This window comes from Cucurbita pepo, chromosome 13 (assembly GCF_057944985.1).
Source record: "Cucurbita pepo subsp. pepo isolate OVF chromosome 13, ASM5794498v1, whole genome shotgun sequence".
Classification (NCBI taxonomy): Eukaryota; Viridiplantae; Streptophyta; class Magnoliopsida; order Cucurbitales; family Cucurbitaceae; genus Cucurbita; species Cucurbita pepo.
Genome location: NC_141810.1, coordinates 854,448 through 878,375, shown reverse-complemented (window position 1 = coordinate 878,375; position 23,928 = coordinate 854,448). Strand labels below are relative to the sequence as shown.

The 23,928-nt window shown below is 37.3% G+C and overlaps 5 protein-coding genes across 6 annotated transcripts; 2 read left to right on the top strand and 3 right to left on the bottom strand.

The window, feature by feature from the left end:
- Positions 1 to 955: 955 nt before the first annotated feature.
- ARL (ARGOS-like protein) lies at positions 956 to 1,827 on the bottom strand. The gene has a single exon (XM_087116995.1). The coding sequence runs from the start codon at positions 1,491 to 1,493 to the stop codon at positions 1,068 to 1,070; it is 426 nt and encodes a 141-aa protein (XP_086973121.1). The 5' UTR covers positions 1,494 to 1,827; the 3' UTR covers positions 956 to 1,067.
- Positions 1,828 to 4,463: 2,636 nt separating this feature from the next.
- On the bottom strand, positions 4,464 to 7,308 carry RAP (RAP domain-containing protein). Its single transcript, XM_023695149.2, has 3 exons — positions 5,227 to 7,308; positions 5,039 to 5,121; positions 4,464 to 4,760 (listed from the first exon to the last, which is right to left on the bottom strand). The coding sequence occupies exons 1-3, from the start codon at positions 7,067 to 7,069 to the stop codon at positions 4,689 to 4,691; spliced, it is 1,998 nt and encodes a 665-aa protein (XP_023550917.1). The 5' UTR covers positions 7,070 to 7,308; the 3' UTR covers positions 4,464 to 4,688.
- A 974-nt stretch (positions 7,309 to 8,282) lies between these two features.
- On the top strand, positions 8,283 to 16,713 carry LOC111808906 (poly(ADP-ribose) glycohydrolase 1). Its single transcript, XM_023695140.2, has 11 exons — positions 8,283 to 9,828; positions 11,145 to 11,342; positions 12,210 to 12,313; positions 12,917 to 13,121; positions 13,229 to 13,333; positions 14,271 to 14,389; positions 14,849 to 14,992; positions 15,573 to 15,696; positions 15,945 to 16,115; positions 16,308 to 16,370; positions 16,457 to 16,713. The coding sequence occupies exons 1-11, from the start codon at positions 9,574 to 9,576 to the stop codon at positions 16,613 to 16,615; spliced, it is 1,647 nt and encodes a 548-aa protein (XP_023550908.2). The 5' UTR covers positions 8,283 to 9,573; the 3' UTR covers positions 16,616 to 16,713.
- A 1,398-nt stretch (positions 16,714 to 18,111) lies between these two features.
- Positions 18,112 to 22,940, top strand: MRL7-L (Thioredoxin superfamily protein). Of its 2 annotated transcripts, XM_023695551.2 has the most exons (7): positions 18,112 to 18,631; positions 19,003 to 19,556; positions 20,410 to 20,491; positions 20,582 to 20,693; positions 20,820 to 21,155; positions 21,315 to 21,402; positions 22,801 to 22,940. In XM_023695551.2, the coding sequence occupies exons 1-5, from the start codon at positions 18,452 to 18,454 to the stop codon at positions 20,945 to 20,947; spliced, it is 1,056 nt and encodes a 351-aa protein (XP_023551319.1). In that variant the 5' UTR covers positions 18,112 to 18,451; the 3' UTR covers positions 20,948 to 21,155; positions 21,315 to 21,402; positions 22,801 to 22,940. The 2 variants fall into 2 exon arrangements, with proteins under 2 accessions (XP_023551319.1, XP_023551318.1); XM_023695550.2 differs by lacking the exon at positions 22,801 to 22,940 and having other exon boundaries at positions 21,315 to 21,516.
- LOC111809172 (uncharacterized) lies at positions 22,732 to 23,344 on the bottom strand. The gene has a single exon (XM_023695552.2). It carries the CDS (start codon positions 23,227 to 23,229, stop codon positions 22,885 to 22,887), a length of 345 nt encoding a protein of 114 aa, XP_023551320.1. The 5' UTR covers positions 23,230 to 23,344; the 3' UTR covers positions 22,732 to 22,884.
- Positions 23,345 to 23,928: the final 584 nt, after the last annotated feature.

The following is a 23,928-nucleotide window of genomic DNA, read 5'->3' as shown; positions in this document are numbered from 1 at the left end:
TTTGATGGATTTGCTGGAAGGCGAGTTGAATTGAAGATAAATGGGCCAGAGGCCCATTTGTAATTTGGGGGTTGGGTGAACCCTATTTGTAATTTGGGGGTTGGGTGAACCCTATTTGTAGTTTGGGGGTTGGGTGAACCCTTTTCACGCATACACATAAGTCGTATATAAAAATTGACTCGGTCAAAATTCATATAATAATATTTTATTTATGGGTTACGTTCAAAGCTTATCCTTTACTCCTTCATCCTAAACTTCCCCATTAAGTCTAAAATGTATCCTTCCTCGCGTTTATCTCATTCCACCCACTTCTACCACATAACACCCAAATCAAATATCCAGTTATACTATATATATATATATATTTTGTATTCCATGTTTTTGTATGTATTAAAAAAATAATAATAAATAAAAAGCTATATTTTATATTCACCAAATAATAATAATAAACATAAAACATATTTGGTTGAATGAGTATTGAGTTGGAAGGAGTATTGGGTGCCTTTTGAAAGAACAAAGAAAGTTCCATCTTTTGACTAGGGATGATCGTTCAATTTATCTATGATCATCAAGGGAATGATCTCCAAATTCTCTTGATCCTCAAATTATAATCAAGAAATACTATTCTCTTGATCCTCAAATTATAATCAAGAAATACTATTTTGATCTTCAATTTATAATCAAGAAATACTGTATTAATTGTTATAAGGTATTTTGAGCTTGTTATAAGGTATTTTGAGCTTCTTGAGCCTGTAGGACCTTAGCTTAAGCTCAAAATGAATCAAGCCTAAAACAAAATTATGAGCAGAGTTAGTTTATGCATTATTTTATTAGGACCTAATGAAATGATTATGAAGGGAGAACTTTGGGAGCAAAAGATACATGAACGACGATAGGGAAGATGAGTATTGTGAAAATTGAAACGCGAGAGCAAAAAACATGAAGCCGGATTCAATGTTACCAAATGTAAGAACCATTTTCAAGTAATCAAAGAACCATTTTGAGTCTCAAGCGTACAGAGAAAAAAGGAAAGGAGATACAAAATTTTCAACCATTTGGCATTTACGTTACATATATGTATGAGAGGAGCTGAGATCCTTAGTGTCATTGGACGGCATAAACGCCAGCACCATAAGCATTCCCAGAAGCCCAATCGGAAGGAGTAGCAGCAGCATCAACGGCGGCGGCGGTAGGGGAGGCAGAATCAACGGAAGAATCAACAGCGACGCTGCCAGGCATATCAGCACCCCCAAATAGCTCGCTGCCGGCACCAACCGCCGCGCTTTCCCCTGCGATAGAGACCGCGCGTACTCTACCCGCCGCCGCTCCTGCGCGTAATACGAAATCCTATTGGCCGAATCGGAAGTGAAATTGGAAGTGGACCTTCCGTCCATGAAATAACACGGCTGTTTTTGGCTCCGCTGCTGGAGATTTACCCAGTGGTCGGGATTCGGAACGCCCCGCTCCTCGGCTTCTGGAAATCCAAGTCTCATTGACGAAATTTGAATTGGATGGCTCCAAATCAACCCAAGATCAATCGGTAAAGCCCTAGAATCAAAAGTGATGTAGAGATTTGGGGAGAAGATGAAAAGAAAAGCGCAGATCTATTGAAAGAGAAGAGGGATTGGGGAGAAATCCGTTGAAATGGAAATCGAAGAAGGGGAGGTGGAGAAATGGGGGAATTTATGGAATGATGATGGAGAAGGCGGTGAATGGGAGGAGAAGAATGAATGGAGAGAGGGGATGAATAATAGTGAAATTGATGGGGTGGTTGGTCACAGCACACAGAACAGAGAGGGTTTTGGCGTATAATTTTATTTTTGGTTAAATTTTAACGTTACTGAAGCGTCAAAAGGGAAGAGAGAAGGATGGGTTCAGTGAATTTCATACGCCAAGTGGAGTTTACGAAACAAATACAACTTGCTGCTTTTAGAAAGATAACGAAGAATGTGTCTTCCAAGGTTCCGACCCCCTGCCCTCCTTTCTCTTTTCTTCTTTTATTTCAACTTTTTTTTTTTTTTTTTTTTTTTTTTTTTTTCATTCACTCACTTTTTCATATAATTTAATTCTATATCTAACCCATTATCTCATTTTTCGTCTAGATCAGATCGAGTATGTGATGTTGTGCGATTCTAACATTTTTCTTCTAACATTTTTCTCCTCAGTTCAATGCATTAGTACAACCGAATCTTCTCTTTGCACTCACTGCGGTAGCTATTGCTTTTCGTGCCTTCTTTCTTAGCGTCCAGACGACGGTTATTCGTTTTATTATCTCTATATGAATTGTACTTTTAATTTTTATGGGTTATGAAATTCAATTGATGGTTGATTATAGGATCTAAGGTTTGTTTCATATCTAAATTTTGCTTCTTAGGGTACGGTCATTTTCATTTTGCATAGTGTTATCGAGTTAATAGGAGATTAGGGTTTAGTTTTTCGGGTTTTTTTCGTCTTTGACTGAATTAGTATCTCAAAGTTAGATAAATGGATTGGGATGGTACAAACCTTAATAGTTCGTTTAATAGTAGTGTATGTTGTAGACCGAAAGGGAGAGGGAGATGAAAAATGAGAGATATTAGATGGAAGGAGATAATAAGATTTCCCCCCTTTTATGGGTGTTTTTAGCCAAACACATGCATCAAAGGAAAAGAACCCAATTCTAAAATCAAACAAAAAGTTTGAATTTTTTTGAATTAGCTGAAGCAGAAGAACAAAGTCCAAAAAATGGTTAAAACATGGATTAGGAGCCATTAAGAACACAATTAACTTTAATATATATACAAAAGATTTAAAAGGAAAAGAAATGAGAAGGGGGTGTAGATGATGGGAAAAGAGGGGATGAGATGCCAAAAAGATGGCCACAGAAATGGAAGAAAAATAGATATGATTTCAACATGTCATGCCAGTGTTCCTATGATACACAAATCTATATTCCCAAAATGCCCCTCCATCCCACACATTCCATGACACATGTCCTTTTCATTTTCCTTGTTCCACACTAACCCAACATATCCTTCATCCCTTTCCACACTCTCCCCATCCGATTACTATACCTCACTATATACACACATCAAACAAGTGTTAATAACAATGGTGACCTAATATGCACTTACAACTTTTAACTTGAAACCAATGCAAGCTGAACTATTGTGACCCAGAAACATCCACGTGATGAATGAGGTGGGAAAATATTGGGCGCGACAGTGAGAGGGAAGGGGGAAAATCAGAAGAGACGGGACAGGGTTTGATTCTTATTATTAATGGTAAGCAAGCATGTGAGTTGCACATGCCTTACAGCTCCTCTTTTGGGTCTTTCTCTTTCTTTTGCAATTCAATGCATCTTCCTTGCTTGCCTACCCAATCACCCAAACCGGCCTTCTAATTCCCACCCCTATCTTTCCCTTTCAATCCTTTTTCCTTTTTCTAATATTCCAACTCAACTATAAATAAATATTTTCCCCCACTCCGGGGGGGCATAATTGTAATTCCATACTCCCACTCTTCAAACTTCCTCTTCAATATTCAAACTTGGTGACTTTATTATTCACTCACTTAAATCATTGTCTAGAGAGGAGGGATGGAGGGATGGAGGGATAATTTAGTTTCAAGTTTAAGATGTGGATGTGAGCGTGTCAAATGCCACGCGTCTTAAACTGAGAGAATTTAAAAAAAAAAAAAAAAAAAAAAAAAAAAAAAAAAAAAGGGAGACAAATGATATGGGAATGTAGTGGAGAATGGAAAAGAGAGATGATTTGAGAGAGAGAGAGAGAGAGAGAGAGGGTGCATGAATGAATGAATGAATGAAAGAAAATGAGATATGGGAAAAGTAGTTTTGTGGAGAACGCCCACGGTTTTTGTTTTCAAATAATTTGGGAAGAAAGAGAAAAACATTTAATGAAGGTAGGAGGAGGAGGAGGACAGCAGCCGTGTCATTATTACTTACGCCTACGCCTACGCAAACACAACCCAACCCAACCCTTTGAGCTTACGTCCCAATTTTGGTTCCATTTTCTATTTGCCTTTCCTTTCCAATACATCCCCTCTTTTTCTTCTTTCCTAATATACCTTTGGACGCCCTCAACACGCATTTGCGTTTAGTAATATTCATTCATCTTCTTTCTATCATCCATTGTGTCCAAGATTTTATAAGCCTCTCTCTATGGTGCAAAGCTCCCAACATTTTTTCTTACCTAACATACACAAAATCTAATCTAACTTAACTAACGTATTGGAGGGCCAATTAAGGGTCAACACCCTTAAAATCACAATGCCTATTCCCATCGCTTCTCATATATTCATCACAAACATTCATCTCCGTTTCAGTTGGAACAAAATATCATACAGAAGATCGCCATGACATGTGTACTGGGAAATTCACTAACATCGGTTGGCATGCTAAAAACAAACGCTCATAGCAGTATTGGTGTGTGTGTGTGTGTGTGTGTGTGTATAAATCTTTGAAGAAAACCAAAATCAAAACTTTCTATAGATGCTAAATATACACAAATTGGTAATGTTCTCATAATCACATCCATCCCCATCAACAACATTAAAAAAACTCATCCAAAGCAGCTCAATGATTATCATGGGTTGGTTGATTGTATGTGGATTTACTTCACAAATGCAAACAGTTGATACAGCAACATACCTTTCCCGTCGATAAGGGCTATTCGTCATTCATGCTACCTTTAATCTAAGTGATCTTTGAGGATTTCTCGTAGACAGTTTAGTTGCTCATCCTCACCTTGTAATTCCTCCCACTACAGGAAAAAAAAACGCCATTGTATACATTAGAGAGCTTCAGACCCTTCTTTTGAAAAAGAAAACAGATTAGGAAAAGAAACATGTTTTTCCATTTATGAAAATTGACTTCACAAGTATGCTACCATACCATGGCTAGAATTGACCACTAGATCGGGCAGTTATGGAAATTTGAAAGTCATGCTTATAAACACATTGGGACACTTGAAGGATTCAACAATTCAGAGCAACAGTCAACAAATAATTCATATTCAATATACAAGATTGCAACACAGACCTCCTGGTGAGACAACGATACCACCTTCCAGCCTGCAGCAGTTATGTAACGACGTTTCAGCACGGTGTGTCCCAGAGCTATCCCTGTAGAAAAGTAGAAGCAGCTTACTTTTATTGGTTTGGTTTCTAAAAGGCACATTAACCAGGCTTACAAGACTTCGTATTGCTAAAGATTTACAGAAACCTAACCTGTGTTTCTAGAGAAATGGGTTGGACCATCAATCTCCAAAGCAACCTTCTTATCTACTATAACGGCGTCTAAAGTGTAACCATCAAATACATATTCCCTGATCCACTCATGACCTGTGCTAACAAGAAGACGGGATACTTCTTTCTGAAATGATGAAGTTGTTTTCTGATTGAACCTCTTAGTTTTCCCAGCAAGACTAGCTTTCTCTTCGAGATCGGAGCTTAAAGATAACCGAAGATGTGAATATTCCCGCTTCAAGCAGTGATTCACAAGATACAGTTGAGAAGCAAACATGATATCATTCCTATGCTGCTCTGAAATATCTTCCTTCTCAAAGTAGCCTATGGTTCTCCAAATGTGGGAAAAGAAACTGCGGTCCATTTGCCCCAATACAGCATAAGACCAAGCTATATTTCCTAACTGATTCCGATTAAATTTGAGCACTGGAGAGCCTAATGCTCCATCTAATTCAAGATCACTAATGAGACCAACAGTGCTTTCTTGATTACTATTTAATGTTCCTTCACTCAGGTAGCATGTAAATTGACTTGCATCACTATAAACATTGTCTAAAGATTCCAGCAAAAGGTCAGGAGATTCATTTAAAGAGGCAAAAGCCCACAATACCTGAGCTAGTTCCTGTTCTTGAAATGTATGGACTATATGTGATGCTCTTTTTGCTAATTCCGAGAAGAGATCAGAAGCAGAATGTTGCATTGAAGCAAATGCTCCAGCAATGTTAGCAACATTCTGAGAATTCAACTCCTCTATCTTGGTCAAGGTAACTTTTGCAACTCTATCCATCTCTGACAGAAAAAGTTGATCACCTCCAATCTTGGACATTGCCCAAGTAATGTTGGAGATGCCTTGCGCCGAGCACTCTGGCAATGCCATCATGGCAATACCAATCAGCATCGACATTTCTCTTCGACGAGCGAAAGCTAACCTGTATGATTTCAACATTGAATTTTTTTCCATATTCTTAGCAATCCTATGAAGTGCTGTGGCAATGTTCAAAGGAGACAAAGGAGAAGGACTCAATCCTTTCCGAACAGCAAGGATCATATCAGAAATAAGCTCTAATACTTCATCTGCAGTCTGTGCTTCTATAATTGCTCTGTTCAAATTGACTTCCTTTTTACGATCCGAAGGCCCCGAGTATTGGGACAATGTTTGAATAAAATCCTCCATTGTCTTCTCCTTCCTTTGTTCAAACATCCCACCACCCATTATGCTCACACTCTTACTCAAATGGTTAGCGTCATTAATACTTAAACTATCCAACAAATCCAAATCCAAATCCAAATCCTCATCTGAATCAGACTCCAGTTCTTCCTCAAAGACATTCTTATTCTTATTAACCCCATTAGCCTTGCTTCCCAAGATCTTCTTCTTCTTCTTCTTTCTTTTCTTCTTCACAGTAAACAAATCTTCCTCTGTAGAAGTGAAGCCTCTTGCCTCAATGGCTCTAAGAGATGCCTTCCTAGCCCTCAAGCACCAGTCCATGCCCTCATCATCATCAAGAAGCTTCGATTTCATTTGTTTTTTCTTCTTCTTCGGTGGTTGAAACCCCAACGGATCAAGCTCTTCAAGCAATTCCACTTCCCACTCCATATTGTCGCTGTTACCTCTAAAACCCCCATTTTCGCTGTCAAATTTAATACTGGTGGAGCTGCTGACGGCAGGGCCATCCGAGTTTACACAATTTCTTTGAATATGGCTTACATTAAGTTTTCGCGTCAAAACTCCAGATGCTAATTTAATAGCCGGACGTGTTTTGTGCGAGAAAACACAAGAATTTGAGAAACTAAGCGCAGGAAATGTACCCAACAACACTTCCATATCCAATTTCTTATACAACTTTTCTCTTCCGATAAGACTTAAGCACTATTTCGTAAGGAAAAATCGTGAATTAAGTGAGAATTGCAGAAATGTTAATATCTTAGAAATGGCAACATACCTATCGGAGACCGAAAGTGCCGCTTCTTGAGATGAACAAGTACAGTGTTGCTAAGGCCCCAACCCGACGCCATCCTAATTATCATACGGTCAAGTGATTTTCTTCCGAATATTTGTAAATTCATTATTACCCAAAAAAAAAAAAAAAAAAAAACAACAAAAAAACAAAAAAAAAAAAAATAATAATAAAATAAAAAATTTCGAATTTAATACTTTTTATTTTATAATGAAAATAAATACATTTATATTTGAAGCAAGTACTTATTTTATTTCATGTATTCTTAGTGATAAGCGTCATACAATGCTAGATTTTGCAAAGTTAGAGGTCTTTCTAGAATCCTTACAAAACGTTCACAAAGAAAGCTAACTTAACGAATTGATTCCAACAAAGAGCTGGTTAGAAGATGAATGACTCTTAGATCGAACTTGAGATCTATGATGATCACTCTTAGATACCAAGACGACTCACTTCAGAATTAGCTCAATCATGGCTAATCCAATGAATCGATTTTTAACATCAAAATTAAACTAAAGTTTGAAAGAAACATACCACCCGAAGGGTTTCAACCACAATGTTTTTGTATTCCACCCTAATTTCAAAATTGAATATTACATGCCTTTAAATAGACCCACAACATAACCCTAACATAATAAAGTTCAAACTACCAACTACACATTACTAATGAATGCTATTAAATACAAATTGAAGAAAATAAAACATTATTAATTGTCAACTACGAAAGCAAGTCTTCTAATCACTCTTAAATGTCCGTCGTTATTTTCTTGATTTGATACTTGAAATCAAACACCCTAAGAACATAAAAAACATAATGTTCCACAAAAAAAAAAAAAAATATAATCTCTGTTCCTAGCCGCCAGGTAAATAAACTTTTCTATATTGAATTAAAAATAAAATATAAAAAAAAAAACCGACAAATTTATGAGTTAAAAAAAAAAGAAGTAATGTTTTGGGTAAAAAATTGTCCATAATTAGGAAGGGAAGAGGCAACAAACTAATAGAAAAAGAAGGGGGAAGAAAAGGTATATAAATGGATGAGAAACCCCATAATCAGGGCTCTCTTCTCAGCTTTCCCTCTCTGCTCTTCTCTTACCTCTTACAAGGCCATATATATATATATATAGAGAGAGAGAGAGAGAGAGAGAGAGGGAGAGAGAGAGAGAGAGAAGACAAACCCTGGCGATGGAAGGGGTCCACCGTCGTCCAAGCAAGGGTGGTGGACGGAGCCTAGAAGTGATAGACGTGAGAAAACTGAGCGAAAACCAGGTGCATCTAAGCCAATCACGACGTCCGGCGGCGATGGATCCGTCGGCGGTGAAGCCACGTGTGGTGAAGAGAGGGGAAGGGTGGAGAGGAGGTTCAGGGAAGTCATGGTGGAAGAACCCGGAAATGAAGAGGCAACGACGTGTGGCGAAGTACAAGTTGTATACAGTGGAAGGGAGGGTAAAGGATTCGATAAAGAAAGGGATGAGATGGTTCAAAAGCAGGTGTAGCAGAATGGTGTATGGGTTTTAAATACAATTCTTCATCAACACTCCTCCCCTTTTCTTCTCCTCTTTTTCAATGGAATGCTTTTCAAACACACACCCCACACAATTTCCTCCATCTCCTTTCTCTCCTTGCGCTTATTTTTCTGCCTTCTTCTCCAAATTTCACTTTATTTTTTCCTATTTTTACATCATTCTTCTAATAAATTTTTTTTTTTAAATTTATACTAAAATTGACAATATCATACTACTGTGGAAAATCATGATTCCTATCCGTCTATATAGATTTGTTAGAACTTTTATCAATGGATTCTCATTCGAGCTTGTTTCAAACAACTTTTCTTTATTATCACTAATACTTGCATCTTTTGTTCGTAAGCTACAACATATTCGTTTCTCCATTGCATATACGAACATCACGGTTCAATTGTTCAAAATACTTATTATAAGTCTGGAGAAAGAAGTTGTGTTAAGGATTATTGAGAGAGAGTCCCACTTTCTTGATTAATTAATTGATGATTATCAAGAGAGAGTCCTTGCTAATTAATTAATCGATTGTGAGCGTGGGCCCTGTTGGGAAGCCGTCAAAATAGACCCTATATTTGGTGAGATCAGTAATGGTAAACAGGCAGCTGGAGGAGGGGAGGATAGGACGGCCGTGGGATCAAGAGAGAGAGAGAGAGAGAGAGAGAGAAGGGCCCTTGAAAAAGTCGAGAGTCAAGTCTTTGAAGCTTAAAAAATGGTCTTGCTTTTTACAGAAATTCGAAGTTTTTTTTTTTTTTTTTTTTTTTTTTTTTTTTTGGAGTAAAGAAGTAGCTGAAGTTAAAGGGAGAGGAGTCGATCGCCGGTGCAGAAGATCAGTTGTGCAAAATTGAGAGGTGATGGAGATTGAGAGCAGGGAAGATTTGACGTCCATATTGCCCTTTCTGCCGCTGGCGCTGAGGTCGTCGGCTTTATGCTGGCCCCCCCAAGTAGTGGAAACTCTCAAGTCTGTGGCGGCAGGACCTGATCAGAGCGGTATAAATTCTGGTGAAGCCCTCTTCCATTCCATCTCTAACATCAGACGCACACTCTCTATCTCCGATCAACGCCTCGCTTCTTCTGCCCATCATGGCTACGTCCTTTTCTTCGACAAGGTACTTCGCTTTTTCCTGCTTTTTCCTGCTTCTCACAGCTCCATTGAAAAGGCCTCGTACCATGATATGCGATATGCCAAGGTGAGAGTACCCTCTCAATAATCCTCCCATCGACGAACAAAGTACACTATAAGCCTTCCACTGGCCTCTTTCTCTAAATCTCTCGAAAAGCCTTCCCTCGATTCGATCGAGACTTGACTCCTTCTTTGGAGCCCTAGAATGAAGTACGCCATTTGTTCACTTTTGACTACACCTTTGAGGCTCACAATTTCTTTGTTCGACAATGGAGGATTCGTTTACATAACTAAGTTAATGACATGGCTCTGATGCCATGCTAGGCTAGGAATCACAAACATCCACAATGAAATGATATTGTCCATTTTGAGTAGAAGCTCTCAAGCTACGGTGACTTTGCGTTTTATTTCTTCTTTGGAGCCCTAGAATGAAGTACGCCATTTGTTCACTTTTGACTACACCTTTGAGGCTCACAATTTCTTTGTTCGACAATGGAGGATTCGTTTACATAACTAAGTTAATGACATGGCTCTGATGCCATGCTAGGCTAGGAATCACAAACATCCACAATGAAATGATATTGTCCATTTTGAGTAGAAGCTCTCAAGCTACGGTGACTTTGCGTTTTATTTCTTCTTTGGAGCCCTAGAATGAAGTACGCCATTTGTTCACTTTTGACTACACCTTTGAGGCTCACAATTTCTTTGTTCGACAATGGAGGATTCGTTTACATAACTAAGTTAATGACATGGCTCTGATGCCATGCTAGGCTAGGAATCACAAACATCCACAATGAAATGATATTGTCCATTTTGAGTAGAAGCTCTCAAGCTACGTGACTTTGCGTTTTATTTTCACAAAATGACTCATACAAATGGAGATAGTGTTCTTACTTATAAAAACCCATGATCTTTCTCTTAATTAGCTAATAATCTTCTCTTAATTAGCTAATAATGCTCGACTCTCCTCAATCCCTTCCCTAAAATGTCTCTTATAAGCTTTTTTAAATCCTTGCAAACAGAACAAGGAGAAAAAAAATGTATCAGGATTGTATTTATTTCTAAGTTCTTGATTTTGTATTTTTGTCTTTTATTCTCACTTTCTTTGGGAGTTTACCTTTGAACAGAACATTTATTCCTTTTTATTATATCAATGAGAAGTTGTTTTATGTTAAAAATAAGAAAATAGAATGCCGGTGTAAGAAACTGGGCTTCATTTAACAGTGAGCAAGACCTTTACTGCCAACATAAATATGACATTGTAATATGAACTTCTAGACTAAATCAAGTTGCTATGAACAGCTTATGTCCGAAACAGAATCCATGCAGTGGTTTGGTGAGGTTATTCCGGCATTGGGAGATATGCTTCTTAAGTTACCATCTTTGCTGGAAGCACATTATCAAAATGCCGACCAGCTTACTAGTAAAGGAAGTGGCAAATCCAAAACTGGTCTTCGTTTGTTAGCTTCTCAAGTTGCAGGCACTGTTTATCTTAGCCAGGTGTGCCAATTTGTTTGCTATTTTATATAAAATTTGGCCACTCTTCACAGAAATTTAATTTTGTCAGTTGTTTTCGTGTTCGTTGGTGGCAATGTTAGCGGAGTCCTATCATTAATTTTGTGGAATCTAAACATGAATTTCTATATTCAAAAGTTCTTTAATCACCATGGGTTCACTTATTGGTTAATAAAGGCCAATGTAAATAGTAGAGGACTAGAGTGATTGAGTTAAGTCATGGTGTGACAACCAAATTTATTAGGACCAGGTGGTTGTCCAAGTGATTATTGAGGTGCTGCCAAGCCCATACCGTGACAGATAAAAAAAAAATGATCAATAATTCTTTACTTTTGTTGCAAAAAAATGTGTTGGGGTTGAAATTGAACTATTTTTATAACACAAATTTTTGGTTCAGAGGTGAAGTTTTATGATTTAATGGTTTGGACTGCTTTCTGGTGCTAAGTTAATATTTGATTCGTAGCCATCATTATCTATCAATGATTTTATTGACGTTGTTAAGAGAAAATAATGGCGCATGTTTGTTGACTAGTTGGACAAAGATCATTTTGCTTCATGTTTTGCATTCTTGTTTGGAAATAATTGTGTCCCTGAATCACGATAGAACTCCTTGAATTTTTTTTTTTCTGATTATTTCGTCCGCTCCTCGAGTCAACTTCTGCGACCTCTTTCTGTCTTTCCATCTTACCCAGATTATTGAATAGAAATGGATGGATTGTATGCTTGGCTTGTTTGAGCCACTCTATGTCCTTTCTTGCATGTTCTTTGTATTGTCAACAAATGCTTCCTTGCTAATCTTCTTCTGCTCAGTTTTATTAATGTCTGCTAATCGGTTTCCATTTTGATTTTCAGGAGCTGATTAGTGCGCTTCTTGCTTGTGCTTTCTTCAGTTTGTTTCCAGTCATCGATAGACACGTCCAAAATCTTCCAACAATTAACTTCGACTATTTATTTGCGTATGTGAACTTTAGTTCTTTATTTCAGTTGCTGACATCATGAAGTATAAGTTATCTATAAAAAAATGACACACTTGATGTTTATATATATTTTCTGCAACTACATGATAAAGTTTTGTTTTAATTTTTAGAAAATTTCAGAAACGTTTATTTAATCATCGTCGTTCAAGTTTATATTGTGATTCAATAGGTGTGTATTACTGCCCTGGCTACTGTATGTTAGTGTCAGCTTTAGTCAATGGTTAATTTGTTATTTGGCTGACGGCCTTATATAAAAGCCTCTGTGTCCTTGTATGTACTCAATTATAATTTCTCTACTCTTAACTCTCAGCACTTTATTTTGTGTTTATCTTAGCTTCCTTGTATCTCTGATCAAGTTTCTTTTTACTTTTATATTTTTCTCCCTAGTTACAAGATTTTTTGCCATCTTATCCTGTAATCATAAATTTTTAATAATAAATATGTATTCCCGATTTCTATGAAGAAGATTGTAAAAATATTTCAAAGCAACATTGTAGGTATTAAAGTAAGTTCTTGTTGTGCCATTTTTCCTTAGATTACAAGAAGCTTGAAAAAGAATCATTGAAGTTTTTGTACTTGTAGGATTCTCTATGACGGACGTAGTAAGATGCAGGAGAATAAGATACGATGTATTATACATTATTTCAGAAGGGTATGTTCCAATGTTCCGGTGGGCTTTGTCTCCTTTGAAAGGAAAGTGCTTCCTTTGAACAATTGTGCGGAATATTTTTGTTGTCCAAAGGCCAATTTTTGGATCAACTCCACCATTCCTCTCTGTCCATTCAAGGTTATAATTGACTTTGATTTATATGATAGTTTAATTATTGTGTAGCACCATACTCGAATGCTTTAATCTTTGGTGGATGATCGAGTTGGTTCTTTTTTCCCATATAGGTTAAAGATTCTGGCCTAATAGAAGATCAAACATTTGGAGCTCTTGAAGTCGATTTTGCTAATGAGTATCTCGGTGGTGGTGCTCTTCGTTCAGGCTGCGTGCAGGTCTAATTTATAAGCTTATGCCTATTTCATTGAAGTAAGTGGAATATACAAAAGGGTTAGCTAAGAGGGTTACATTAAGGATCTCTTGAAAAGTTTGTTTAGAGGTATTGTTCCTACGTGTGGAGAAACTTTGATGTGGCACAACAAGAAGCAATTTTTCGCTTAAAGGCAGTGGTAAGATTGAGTTTAGTTCATTAGCTGAAGGGATTTGAGAATGAATTTTGTTAAAACGCCTCCTCACCCGAGTTCAAAGGTAGGAGTAAAGGTGGTATAGAGTTGATGTGTGATAACCATTCTGCCATAGCTATTGCAAAAATCCAATATATTATGAATGATCGAATGGAGCATATTGATATAGACTACCACTTCATTACTGAGAAGATTTGAGAACAACACAATCAATCTAAGATATGTGCCTTCTCAACTGCGAGTTGCAGATATATTTTACCAAGACATTGCATTGAACCAGCGTTGCTAGTTTGATTTCTATGCTAGGAATGACTAGTATATACCATCCAACTTGTCTAGACCCCCTATTGTGAAAGTGTGTAGATGTAAGTGAAAGAAGAGAGGGACTGAGTAAGTCGTGTTGCAAATAATTGTATGTGGTCCTAGGGTGTCCTGGTTGGTTATGTGGGTGTGAGGCCTCTTGCATCTGCTTGTCAGTACTTACAGGAAAAGTAAACAAGGGACTACACCTTGACAGTTAGTAGGACAGGTGCACTTGAATTGGCTGGGAGGTTCTTGCATGTGTTTGGCTCTTGTTGTTTGATATATCGAAAATATCGTGAGGGCTCGTACAAGGAATTTTTATTCATGGACTTGACTATCTAAGCTGTTTACAACACTATAAGCTAATATACATGTTATAACTTTTAAGATTGTACATCTTACATGATTTGCAATATATTTATGTTATTTTGACAATCCATTGTAGGAAGAGATCCGTTTCATGATCAACCCTGAATTAATTATTGGCATGCTTTTCTTGCCAGCCATGTCTGATAATGAGGCGATAGAAATTGTTGGGGCAGAGAGGTTCTCAAATTATACGGGGTGAGTTATAATCACTTCATCATCAATTTTAATCTTCTTCGATTAGGCATCGAATTAGAATGTTCTTAGTTCAACCCCTACAATGTCATTTTATTGTCATTTAATATTAGGAGTATGTTAAAAATATTAAATATACCATAATCTATCAATTTAAGATTGGTAATTTGCTGATATTTTGCAGAACTCCTAGGGGTAGTTCACCATTAAGTTTAAAAGTTTAGTCTGATAATTATAATTTAACAACTTAAGTAGGGTTGACTAGTAATTTAACCTAGTATTAGTACCATATTAAGTTGATACTCAGCCTTAAAGCTTAAGCTTAAGCTTAGGTTAGAGTAAATTAAATCTTTTCAATATATATATATATAGATTGCTTTGGCCTCTGCCATATCTTTTCATGTTATGAAACCAGTGTCTACTTCAAATTCCTGATAATGAAATCATCTGCAAGAGATGTAGGTATGCTTTCAACTTCCGTTTTGCTGGAAATCATGAGGACAAACAGGAAATAGATTCACTTGGAAGGCGTAAGACCTTCATCACAGCTATAGATGCATTGTGCAGTCCAGGGATGAGACAGTACAGATTAGAGTTCCTTCTTCGGTAAGCAAGCCTGTCTGGAATGGCATTTCATGCAGAATCCTTTATTGGTTTGAATACTGATTTGCATCTTTTAGTTTGTTAACAATGTCTGAGATAGCTGAAACTATCCTTCGTCTCTCGCAAAGCGCCTCCTCTTTATGCAGCGACGGACGTCCCCTTAGTGGACTGATGGAGCTTGCAGCTAATAGAGGCTCACGAGATTTTAGAATGGGAGTGGGAAGTAATGGTATACCCATTTTTATTTAGGAAACTTCTAAATTTCTGTATGTTATTAAGATACCCTACTAGATGCTCTGAGTTAGGTAGATAAGATACCCTACTAGATGCTGGTATCTCCCCCAATCCACGGAGTACTCACATCGTTGAATCCAAATTTCTTTTATGGGTCCACAGGAGAATCTGTTGTTTTGATGTTTGTTTTTCTAATGTGCATGGTGTCTCACAACAAACCATTTATTCGTTACGATGGTGCTTAGAAGTTTGGACTCGATCGTGGAAGTCTTATCGGTGAATGCTAGTGTATTCCGTTCGTCCTCATCTTTATAAGCTGATATTTTACTATGCTTGCTGAATTCAACAGGGAAGTCAATAAGGCATTCTGTGGTGTCTTTGATCAATCAAAACATAATCAGTACGAGAATCTTTTCTTAAAAAGTAAGGAGGATGTCACGGACCATAATGACACGTCAAGAAACAATCTCCTGGTAAAATTGCTTTTTTTTTTTTTTTTTTTTTTCTCCTGTTCCCTGCCTTTTGACATTATTCTCAAATGATAAGTTCAGAACCTTATAAAGAGGACAGTGATCATAATTAGCAGTCGAAAATGATCCCATTCTAAGTTCTAGATTCTTTAGTTTCAAAATTTTCTTATTAGAATGATCTTTTGTTGCAATATTTTTTCTCCTGTTGCTAAATTGGTTGAATGGGTTTGTTTATGGTGCTATTATTTTAGGTGCATGAATCTAGCTCAGATACTAGAGAGAATTATTATGGTACTTCTCTTACTCCAGAATGCTTGAAACACAAAGACGATATTGGGATTGCAACTGGCAACTGGGGCTGTGGTGCCTTTGGAGGAGATCCTCAAGTGAAGTCCATAATACAATGGCTTGCTGCTTCTCAGGTACCTTCCAAGTGTTTGTATGAATCCACATTCAGCCTGTTGGAGTCCAAATTGGCTTATTTAGAGAATGATCATAGGTTTATAAGTAATGAATACATCTCTGTTGGTATGAGACCTTTTGGGGAAGCCCAAAGCAAAGCCACGAGAGCATGTGCTCTAAGTCCTCTTAATAACCAAGTATATGTTTTTCAGGCATTAAGACCCTTCGTCGTGTATTACACGTTTGGCACGGAAGCACTGCAGAACCTAGAAAAGGTACGATACCCCTCCATAAATAGAAATGAATAAAAATGAAGATTGGTGTATGGTTTATGATTGGTTTATTGAATATTTTGGGACAGATGAGTGAATGGATCTTGGCACATAAATGGACAGTTGGTGATCTATGGAGTATGTTGGCGGAGTACTGTTCTCAAATATCAAAGGGACAAACTCACGTTGGTTTCTTTGATTGGCTCCTCCCACCCTCCTCCAAAACTAACTTATGTTGCTTCTCTTGATTTTGGCAATCAGTTGGCTTATCAATTGTCTTTTATTGTTACATTATATTATTTCTAACTATACATAAAAATATAGAAATTAGCTTTTAAGTTGGTTCTATTTTGGTCTCAAACTTACACAATCAAAGAATACTCTTATTTTAAAATTTTATTTTAAAATGTTAATTTGGAATATGTATTTTAGTATGTCGATATAATCATGTGTTCATGCTAATTGAGAGATGAACACGAGCTAAAGGGTTAAAATGATTTTTAAAAGTTTAGGTACAAATAGACATTTTGGATGATGGATCGATCCATTTAAAATTTAGGAATTAAATAGAACAATATTATTGCCTTCCATATTTTATGTATTAGAGTCATACCCTAAACTTAACCATGTGAAATTTAGCCTTATGAGACTATCAGAGTCATACCCTAAACTTAACCTTGTGAAACTTAGCCTTGTGAGACTATCAGAGTCATACCCTAAACTTAACCTTGTGAAACTTAGCCTTGTGAGACTATCAGGGTCATACCCTAAACTTAACCTTGTGAAACTTAGCCTTGTGAGACTATCAGGGTCATACCCTAAACTTAACCTTGTGAAACTTAGCCTTGTGAGACTATCAGGGTCATACCCTAAACTTAACCTTGTGAAACTTAGCCTTGTGAGACTATCAGGGTCATACCCTAAACTTAACCTTGTGAAACTTAGCCTTGTGAGACTATCAGGGTCATACCCTAAACTTAACCTTGTGAAACTTAGCCTTGTGAGACTATCAGGGTCATACCCTAAACTTAACCTTGTGAAACTTAGCCTTGTGAGACTATCAGGGTCATACCCTAAACTTAACCTTGTGAAACTTAGCCTTGTGAGACTATCAGGGTCATACCCTAAACTTAACCTTGTGAAACTTAGCCTTGTGAGACTATCAGGGTCATACCCTAAACTTAACCTTGTGAAACTTAGCCTTGTGAGACTATCAGAGTCATACCCTAAACTTAACCTTGTGAAACTTAGCCTTGTGAGACTATCAGAGTCATACCCTAAACTTAACCTTGTGAAACTTAGCCTTGTGAGACTATCAGGGTCATACCCTAAACTTAACCTTGTGAAACTTAGCCTTGTGAGACTATCAGGGTCATACCCTAAACTTAACCTTGTGAAACTTAGTCTTGTGAGACTATCAGGGTCATACCCTAAACTTAACCTTGTAAAATTTAGCCTAAACTTAACCTTGTGAGACTATCCGAGTCATACTCTAAACTTAACCTTGTGAGGCTCGGAGGCATACCCTAAACTTAACCTTGTAAAATTTAGCCTAAACTTAACCTTGTGAGACTATCCGAGTCATACTCTAAACTTAACCTTGTGAGGCTCGGAGGCATAGGACCAAGAGTCCAAAATAAAAAGAAGTAAAAAATGATTTAAGACTGAAAAAAAAAAAAAAAAAAAATTTAATTACATTTCCATGAACAGACAGACGTTTTATGTGTTAAAAATGAATATATGTTGGAATTTTGGGGTTCTGGGTTCTGAGGGGTTTTACAGAGAAACTCGATACCCATTTCAGCTTCGTTTTCAGTTCTTATCCATCTCTCCTATGAACCAACGCTCTTCGCTTCTCCTTCCTTCTTTATACTTCTTCTCCTTCCTTCTTTATACTTACTTCTTCTCCTTCTCAAGTTCTACGCTTCCTTTGTATGCTAACTAAGTTTGTTTGCCGAAGTTGAAGTTCCATTTAGCCATAACCAACTGGAAATCCAGACTTTCATTTACAACTCTGGAATTTCTTTATTGTTGTATCCTGAACCCTATTCCCAAGCAATACTTGAGGTCGTAATCTTGTAGAAATGGCGCTGCAACATACACTACGTTTACCCTTTCTGGTTTTGCCTTCTTCTAATTGCCGATTCCAAGGGGGTGCTTTCGCTTTTGCGCCCACCAATTCGCAACCCAGCGATGCTTTCGCTTCATGGAGGTTGAAGTCTTCTTATCCTTCATCCACCGCTTCGGTGAACTTGTCTTTCCTGGTAATCTCGTTCTCTAATCCTAGTGTGCTTGTCATATGATGTATCTTCGATTTAGATAGCTAAAAGTGTTTTCTAGTTGATTTCAAAACTTCTTTTAAGAAACATCTGAAAGTTGATTCTCCAAAAACTGATTTTAGAGTGATTTTCTGGGAATCGTTTTAAATTCAATTCATGGTAACTTGATATTTGTAGGATTCTTTTTAGACATGGTGCAACTAAACAAACTTGTATTCAAGTCATTTTTAATAGAACGTAAGTAATCATCAAATGATTTTAGAAAAAGTAAAGTTTATGCCGAACTCACCCTTTGGTGCTTGTTTCTTGTTACTTGGGGAAATTTAATGTGAAATGCTTCATGTTTTGATCTGTAGGGTAGTTATTTTAGAAGCAGCCCTCGAAGGGCCTACAAAACTGCTGGATCCCTCTGGTCAGGTGATGGAAAGAAGAAAAAGGGACAAGCAGATACGGACTCCGATGAGGAAGATGATTCTTCTTCAGCAGAGCAGCAAGACCTTGAGCCTATGGATGTAGAAGAGAGACGGGAATGGAGGGAGAAGATTAGGGAAGTGATTGATATGAACCCCGATGTTGAGGAGGAGATGGACATCATGGAAAGGAGAAGGAAGATGCAAAAGCTTCTAGCTGACTATCCTCTTGTTGTGGAGGAGGAAGATCCTAATTGGCCCGAGGATGCTGACGGTTGGGGTTTCAACTTGGGTCAGTTTTTTGATAAGATCACCATCAAAAATAAGAAAAAGGATGATAAAGATGATGATGATGATAAAGATGACACTGATGATGAAGTAGTTTGGCAAGATGACAACTACATTCGTCCAATTAAGGACATAGCAACTGCTGAATGGGAGGAGGCTGTATTTAAGGACATTAGTCCACTAATCATTCTTGTACATAATCGCTACAAAAGGTATGCTCTTTGAAGTCATCTAATTGCCTGCCCTAAGATTATTAACATTAGGATCTTGTGCGGGTTGTTTGTCTTTATGGCCATTGATCTCATTTATCTATATTTTTTCCCGTGGATTCCAAACCTACAATGCAATGCAAGGATCTCTATTCGTAGAGGTTGAAATTATTTTATTCATATTTGCATTTTGTACACCCAAATGGTTGTCCGATGGTGAGAAGTTAGGAGGTCTGCAGATACTCTCTGGGTTCTAGTCTTGAGTTGAAAACTTAATAACTTACAATTGATGGGATGTTTTGGGCGGGCAACATGAGCATAGTGCAAGGAATAGGCTCTTTGATATTTTCCGGTGACTCTACCCATTGTGATTGTAATGTGGTAAGCTCCCCTATATTAACACTCTTGTGCCACTACCAGTACCCAACCAATGTGATTTTCTCTTCAATCACTTTTCGGGTGGTGTGGAGGTTGTGTTTGTTGATCTTACAAAACTTTCCTTGAGACGTTTGGAAGGAGAAAAATAAGAGGGTCAATTGAAGAATATAATTAGAAGGAATTATATGCAGGACTTCGGACCATGACAACTTAGTCTTTTTCCTTTTCTTTAAAAGAAGAAGAGTGCCCTTTGCTAGAGGCCCTCACATTTCTTGGTTAGGAATGATGCGAGGGAAAATTGGGGGTCAGATACGAAATTTTGATATGTATTTTTTAACATTTTATTTTTACTTATGCTTAAACTGTTATTTGATGGCTGTAGTGGTTTAACAATAACATGGATCACAAGATGATCTGTATGTGGCAGAAATTTGCATATTTTGAGAATCCTGTCTTGTATGTATTTACCTTCACTCAGGCCAAAGGAAAATGAAAAAATTCGCAAGGAGCTAGAGAACGCCATCCACATAATATGGAATTGCAATCTGCCTTCGCCAAGAGTAGGCTTCTCCTATTTGTTGACTGTAGTTTACTCATCTCTCTACCTTTAGCAAATGTCATTAGTTTAAACATATTGTTGTTGATTGCAGTGCGTTGCTGTTGATGCTGTTGTTGAACGCAACTTGGTCTCTGCTCTTCAAGTGTCTGCCTTTCCAGAGATTATCTTCACTAAAGCAGGGAAGATTTTATACCGTGAGAAGGGTAAGTGCGAAACCAAGAGAACAGACATTCTGTGATTTCTTTATTTGTTTGGCTCCAAATCTTGTGACTGTAGAATGAAACCTATTTCAATGTATGAGCTGAGGTCCGAGTTGTGGTTTGGTTCAGGATTTGTAAGTGCAGATGAGTTGTCGAAAATAATGGCGTTCTTCTACTATGGAGCAGCTAAGCCACCATGTTTAAGTGACGTTAGGGATTATCAGGAGGCGATCCCATCAGTTTCTGTTGATGCCTGATTATGCCATAGGAGGATAGGCAAAGTATATGCTCTTTTTGGTCTGTTGTAGATGAGGAGTTTCAGCAATCGGTTTGTTGGGGCAATCTTTTTTGTATTGAAAGGCCAATGTTCTTTGTCTTTTAGTCCTGCAACTTCATGAGCTGTTCAAGGCTATTACCGAAATATGAAATGTATCATAGCTTAAGATGACATAGCGACAAGAGCAGGTAAATGAGATCCTTGTATTATTTTTTTAGGTCAATTCGATTGGGTTCTTAATTAACTGCTCCTGCCACTATTTTAACATAGTTTTTTTTATTTTTTTATTTTATTTGTTTCTCTACTACTTCCGTAAGCTGTTTATTCGAATTCCCTCTAATAAATAGGTGCTCTTCTGGATTCAAAATCTTGTTGGCGATGAGTGATGATGCCTTCGGTTAGTGACCATCAACCAACGTCGTTTCCATGGAAAAGGTAATCTTTTTCAGGCATCTCTTAACATTTGCAGACTCTTTCTACGTGCTAATTTGCATACATTGTAACATCTTCTCGAGTCCACCCTTGTATGAAATTTATGAAATTCTTTGATACCGTTGTTGCATCATTTTAATTTAACAATCAGCTAAAATAATCACATGCAGCTTGGCTAAGTTCTAAGTTCGAGGCAGAGAATGAGCACTATCAAAATTTTCGATTTGGTCTTTAAATTTTCAAATTCGTTTTGTTTTGAGCATTCAACTTCCCATGTCTACTTTAATTTCTAAACTTCTAAAAATCAATGATTTTGGCTTGAAGTCGTACTCGTAAATAACAAGTTGCAGTGGTCGAAGTTCTAATGTCTATTATTTGCATTCTATTTACATTAGCAACATTTTGTTGCTTATTATTATTATTTTTTTGATGGTTTATGAACTTTTTAGGATATAGTACAATGTGAAAAATATGAACAGAAATGTGCATAGGTGACCAAAAATTTAATAGGAAAGAGATGAGTAGGTAAAATGTATAGTTTATAATAGAAGAAATTTGATGGGCATCCATATTAGTTAATTTTGGGAAGAAAAGGAACGGTGGAAATTGCTTGGAAAGAGGAGTAGGTGAGTGGGCGATGGATGCCGTGTGTTGTGGGGCGCCTCACAATAGTTGAAGACATCAATTGTTGACTCGTTATTGTGTTTTTTAATTTTAGTTTGACTCCATATATAACTAACCAGTTGTTCTTTAGGAACCCACTGTGGAACCTTCTTTCCTAAGGTAATAATAGATCAGATAGGTCGAGGCTAGGTCGAGGCTAACCAAGGCTTGGACCCATTTCAATCACACCTTGAGATCATTTAGGCTCGGGGAAAGGTGCGTCTTGTGCTAGGTAAGCTCGAGACTAAGGCTAGCCCTATCTTCTCTATGGTCAATAGGGAACGACTCGAGCGTCTGGTCTCATATCCTCTAAGAAAGGAAGAATGGTGGTCTCATACCCTCTAAGAAAGGAAAAATGGTAAATCCATTCTAAGCTTACAACCCTAAACCATTGTGTCTTTGTTACCTTGTGAATCATTTCATCCCCTAAATTACAAATCTATGCATTGAAAAGGAAAAAAAAGCAAGATTATGGAAAGTACGTTAATTAATCCTAAGCTATCAGGGCATGATTGATAGTCGACAAGAAAAACCAATATTACCATTTAAGAAAGTAATAAGGATTGTAGACATGGATGACTGCGAAAAAAAGTTATCAATTTTGCCCAGCAATTCCAATTTGACTCACTTTGCAATGCAATAACGATCAAAGAAGAAGAAGAAAAAAAAAACCTCAAAAGAAGCATAGCTTTGCAATAGAAAAACCTTTAATGGGTTTCAATATCAACTAATTTCCAGAAAGGAGTGAAGATGATTATGCTGTACACATTAAGTTCGATCCCTGAATTGAATCACAAAATCAACAACCAACCCATCAAAATCTCACTGCCCAGTCAAGCACGACAGAATCCTCTGGCTTCTGAACCTAACAAGCTGTGGCCCATGACTGGACTTGGCGGCGGCGGCGGCGGCGGCGGAGGTAGTTCTCCTCCACTCCTCCGGCGTAGATCCGCCGAATGAGTTGTATCTCCGGTGAGCCCTGGTGGCGCCAGGGTCCTCAGATTTGGAAGTGGGGAAGACGTGGGTTGAAGGGGGATCCACGTAGAAATCAGCAATGTTGAAAGATGGAGAAGCCGCTGCTGCTGCTTCAGGGGAAAGTACTGAATATTGGCTTCTGATTCTGGTTTTCTTCATCGCTCTGTAGAACATCGGAATCAAACCCTCCATTTTGCTTTCTTTTGAACCTTTTTAATTGTAGTCTCTTCCAAGAACAGAGGCAGAGCAGAGAGGGGCTTTGGTTTTGGAACTGGAAATGGAAGACTTTTCTTTTCGTTGTTGTGTGTGTTTGGTTGGTTGGGTTTTGGGTATATATTTAATTTGGAATGCGATGGCTGATGGGCACTACGCAAATTCATTATTGCCCAAACTTAGTCCAACACGTCTTTCCCAGTTTTTTATTTATTTATTTCTTTCCTTTGAAAATAACTAAACAAATCCATGGGCTGATGATTCGAGGTTGATCACAAATCACTATGGACTTGGTGTATATGAATTAAATATAGTTTTTTTTCTTTTTTTTTTTAAAAAAACAATAATAAATTAATCTATGGTTATGTTGATGGTTCATAATCATATTATTAATTCTACAATATGAATCAGTTGCATTAAATAATTTAATGGAAGGAAAATTGAATGATATAATATAGAAATATTGGCATTGAGGATAGGGATCATCTAATTCTTCAACCCTTATCTTAGCGTTGAATTAAAAGAAAAGATAAGAAGAAAAAAAAATACAGAGTTCTTACTTCTAATGACTCGCTTACCATTTAATTTATAAAATAAAGAAAGAAATGAAACAAATAATAATAATAATTAGCTTATATACGTATGTGGCTTGATAACATATCAGTGTTTAGTATTATT

Coding starts and splice junctions, on each gene's coding strand:
- ARL (XM_087116995.1), bottom strand. CDS start 1,493: ATGAGACTTGGATTTCCAGAAGCCGAGGAGCGGGGCGTTCCGAATCCC.
- RAP (XM_023695149.2), bottom strand. CDS start 7,069: ATGGAAGTGTTGTTGGGTACATTTCCTGCGCTTAGTTTCTCAAATTCT. Junction 5,122..5,226: donor CCATTTCTCTAGAAACACAG/GTTAGGTTTCTG, acceptor ACTTTTCTACAG/GGATAGCTCTGGGACACACC. Junction 4,761..5,038: donor TATCGTTGTCTCACCAGGAG/GTCTGTGTTGCA, acceptor TTTTTCCTGTAG/TGGGAGGAATTACAAGGTGA.
- LOC111808906 (XM_023695140.2), top strand. CDS start 9,574: ATGGAGATTGAGAGCAGGGAAGATTTGACGTCCATATTGCCCTTTCTG. Junction 9,829..11,144: donor ACGTCCTTTTCTTCGACAAG/GTACTTCGCTTT, acceptor TGCTATGAACAG/CTTATGTCCGAAACAGAATC. Junction 12,314..12,916: donor AACTTCGACTATTTATTTGC/GTATGTGAACTT, acceptor TTGTACTTGTAG/GATTCTCTATGACGGACGTA.
- MRL7-L (XM_023695551.2), top strand. CDS start 18,452: ATGGCGCTGCAACATACACTACGTTTACCCTTTCTGGTTTTGCCTTCT. Junction 18,632..19,002: donor CGGTGAACTTGTCTTTCCTG/GTAATCTCGTTC, acceptor TTTGATCTGTAG/GGTAGTTATTTTAGAAGCAG. Junction 19,557..20,409: donor GTACATAATCGCTACAAAAG/GTATGCTCTTTG, acceptor ACCTTCACTCAG/GCCAAAGGAAAATGAAAAAA.
- LOC111809172 (XM_023695552.2), bottom strand. CDS start 23,229: ATGGAGGGTTTGATTCCGATGTTCTACAGAGCGATGAAGAAAACCAGA.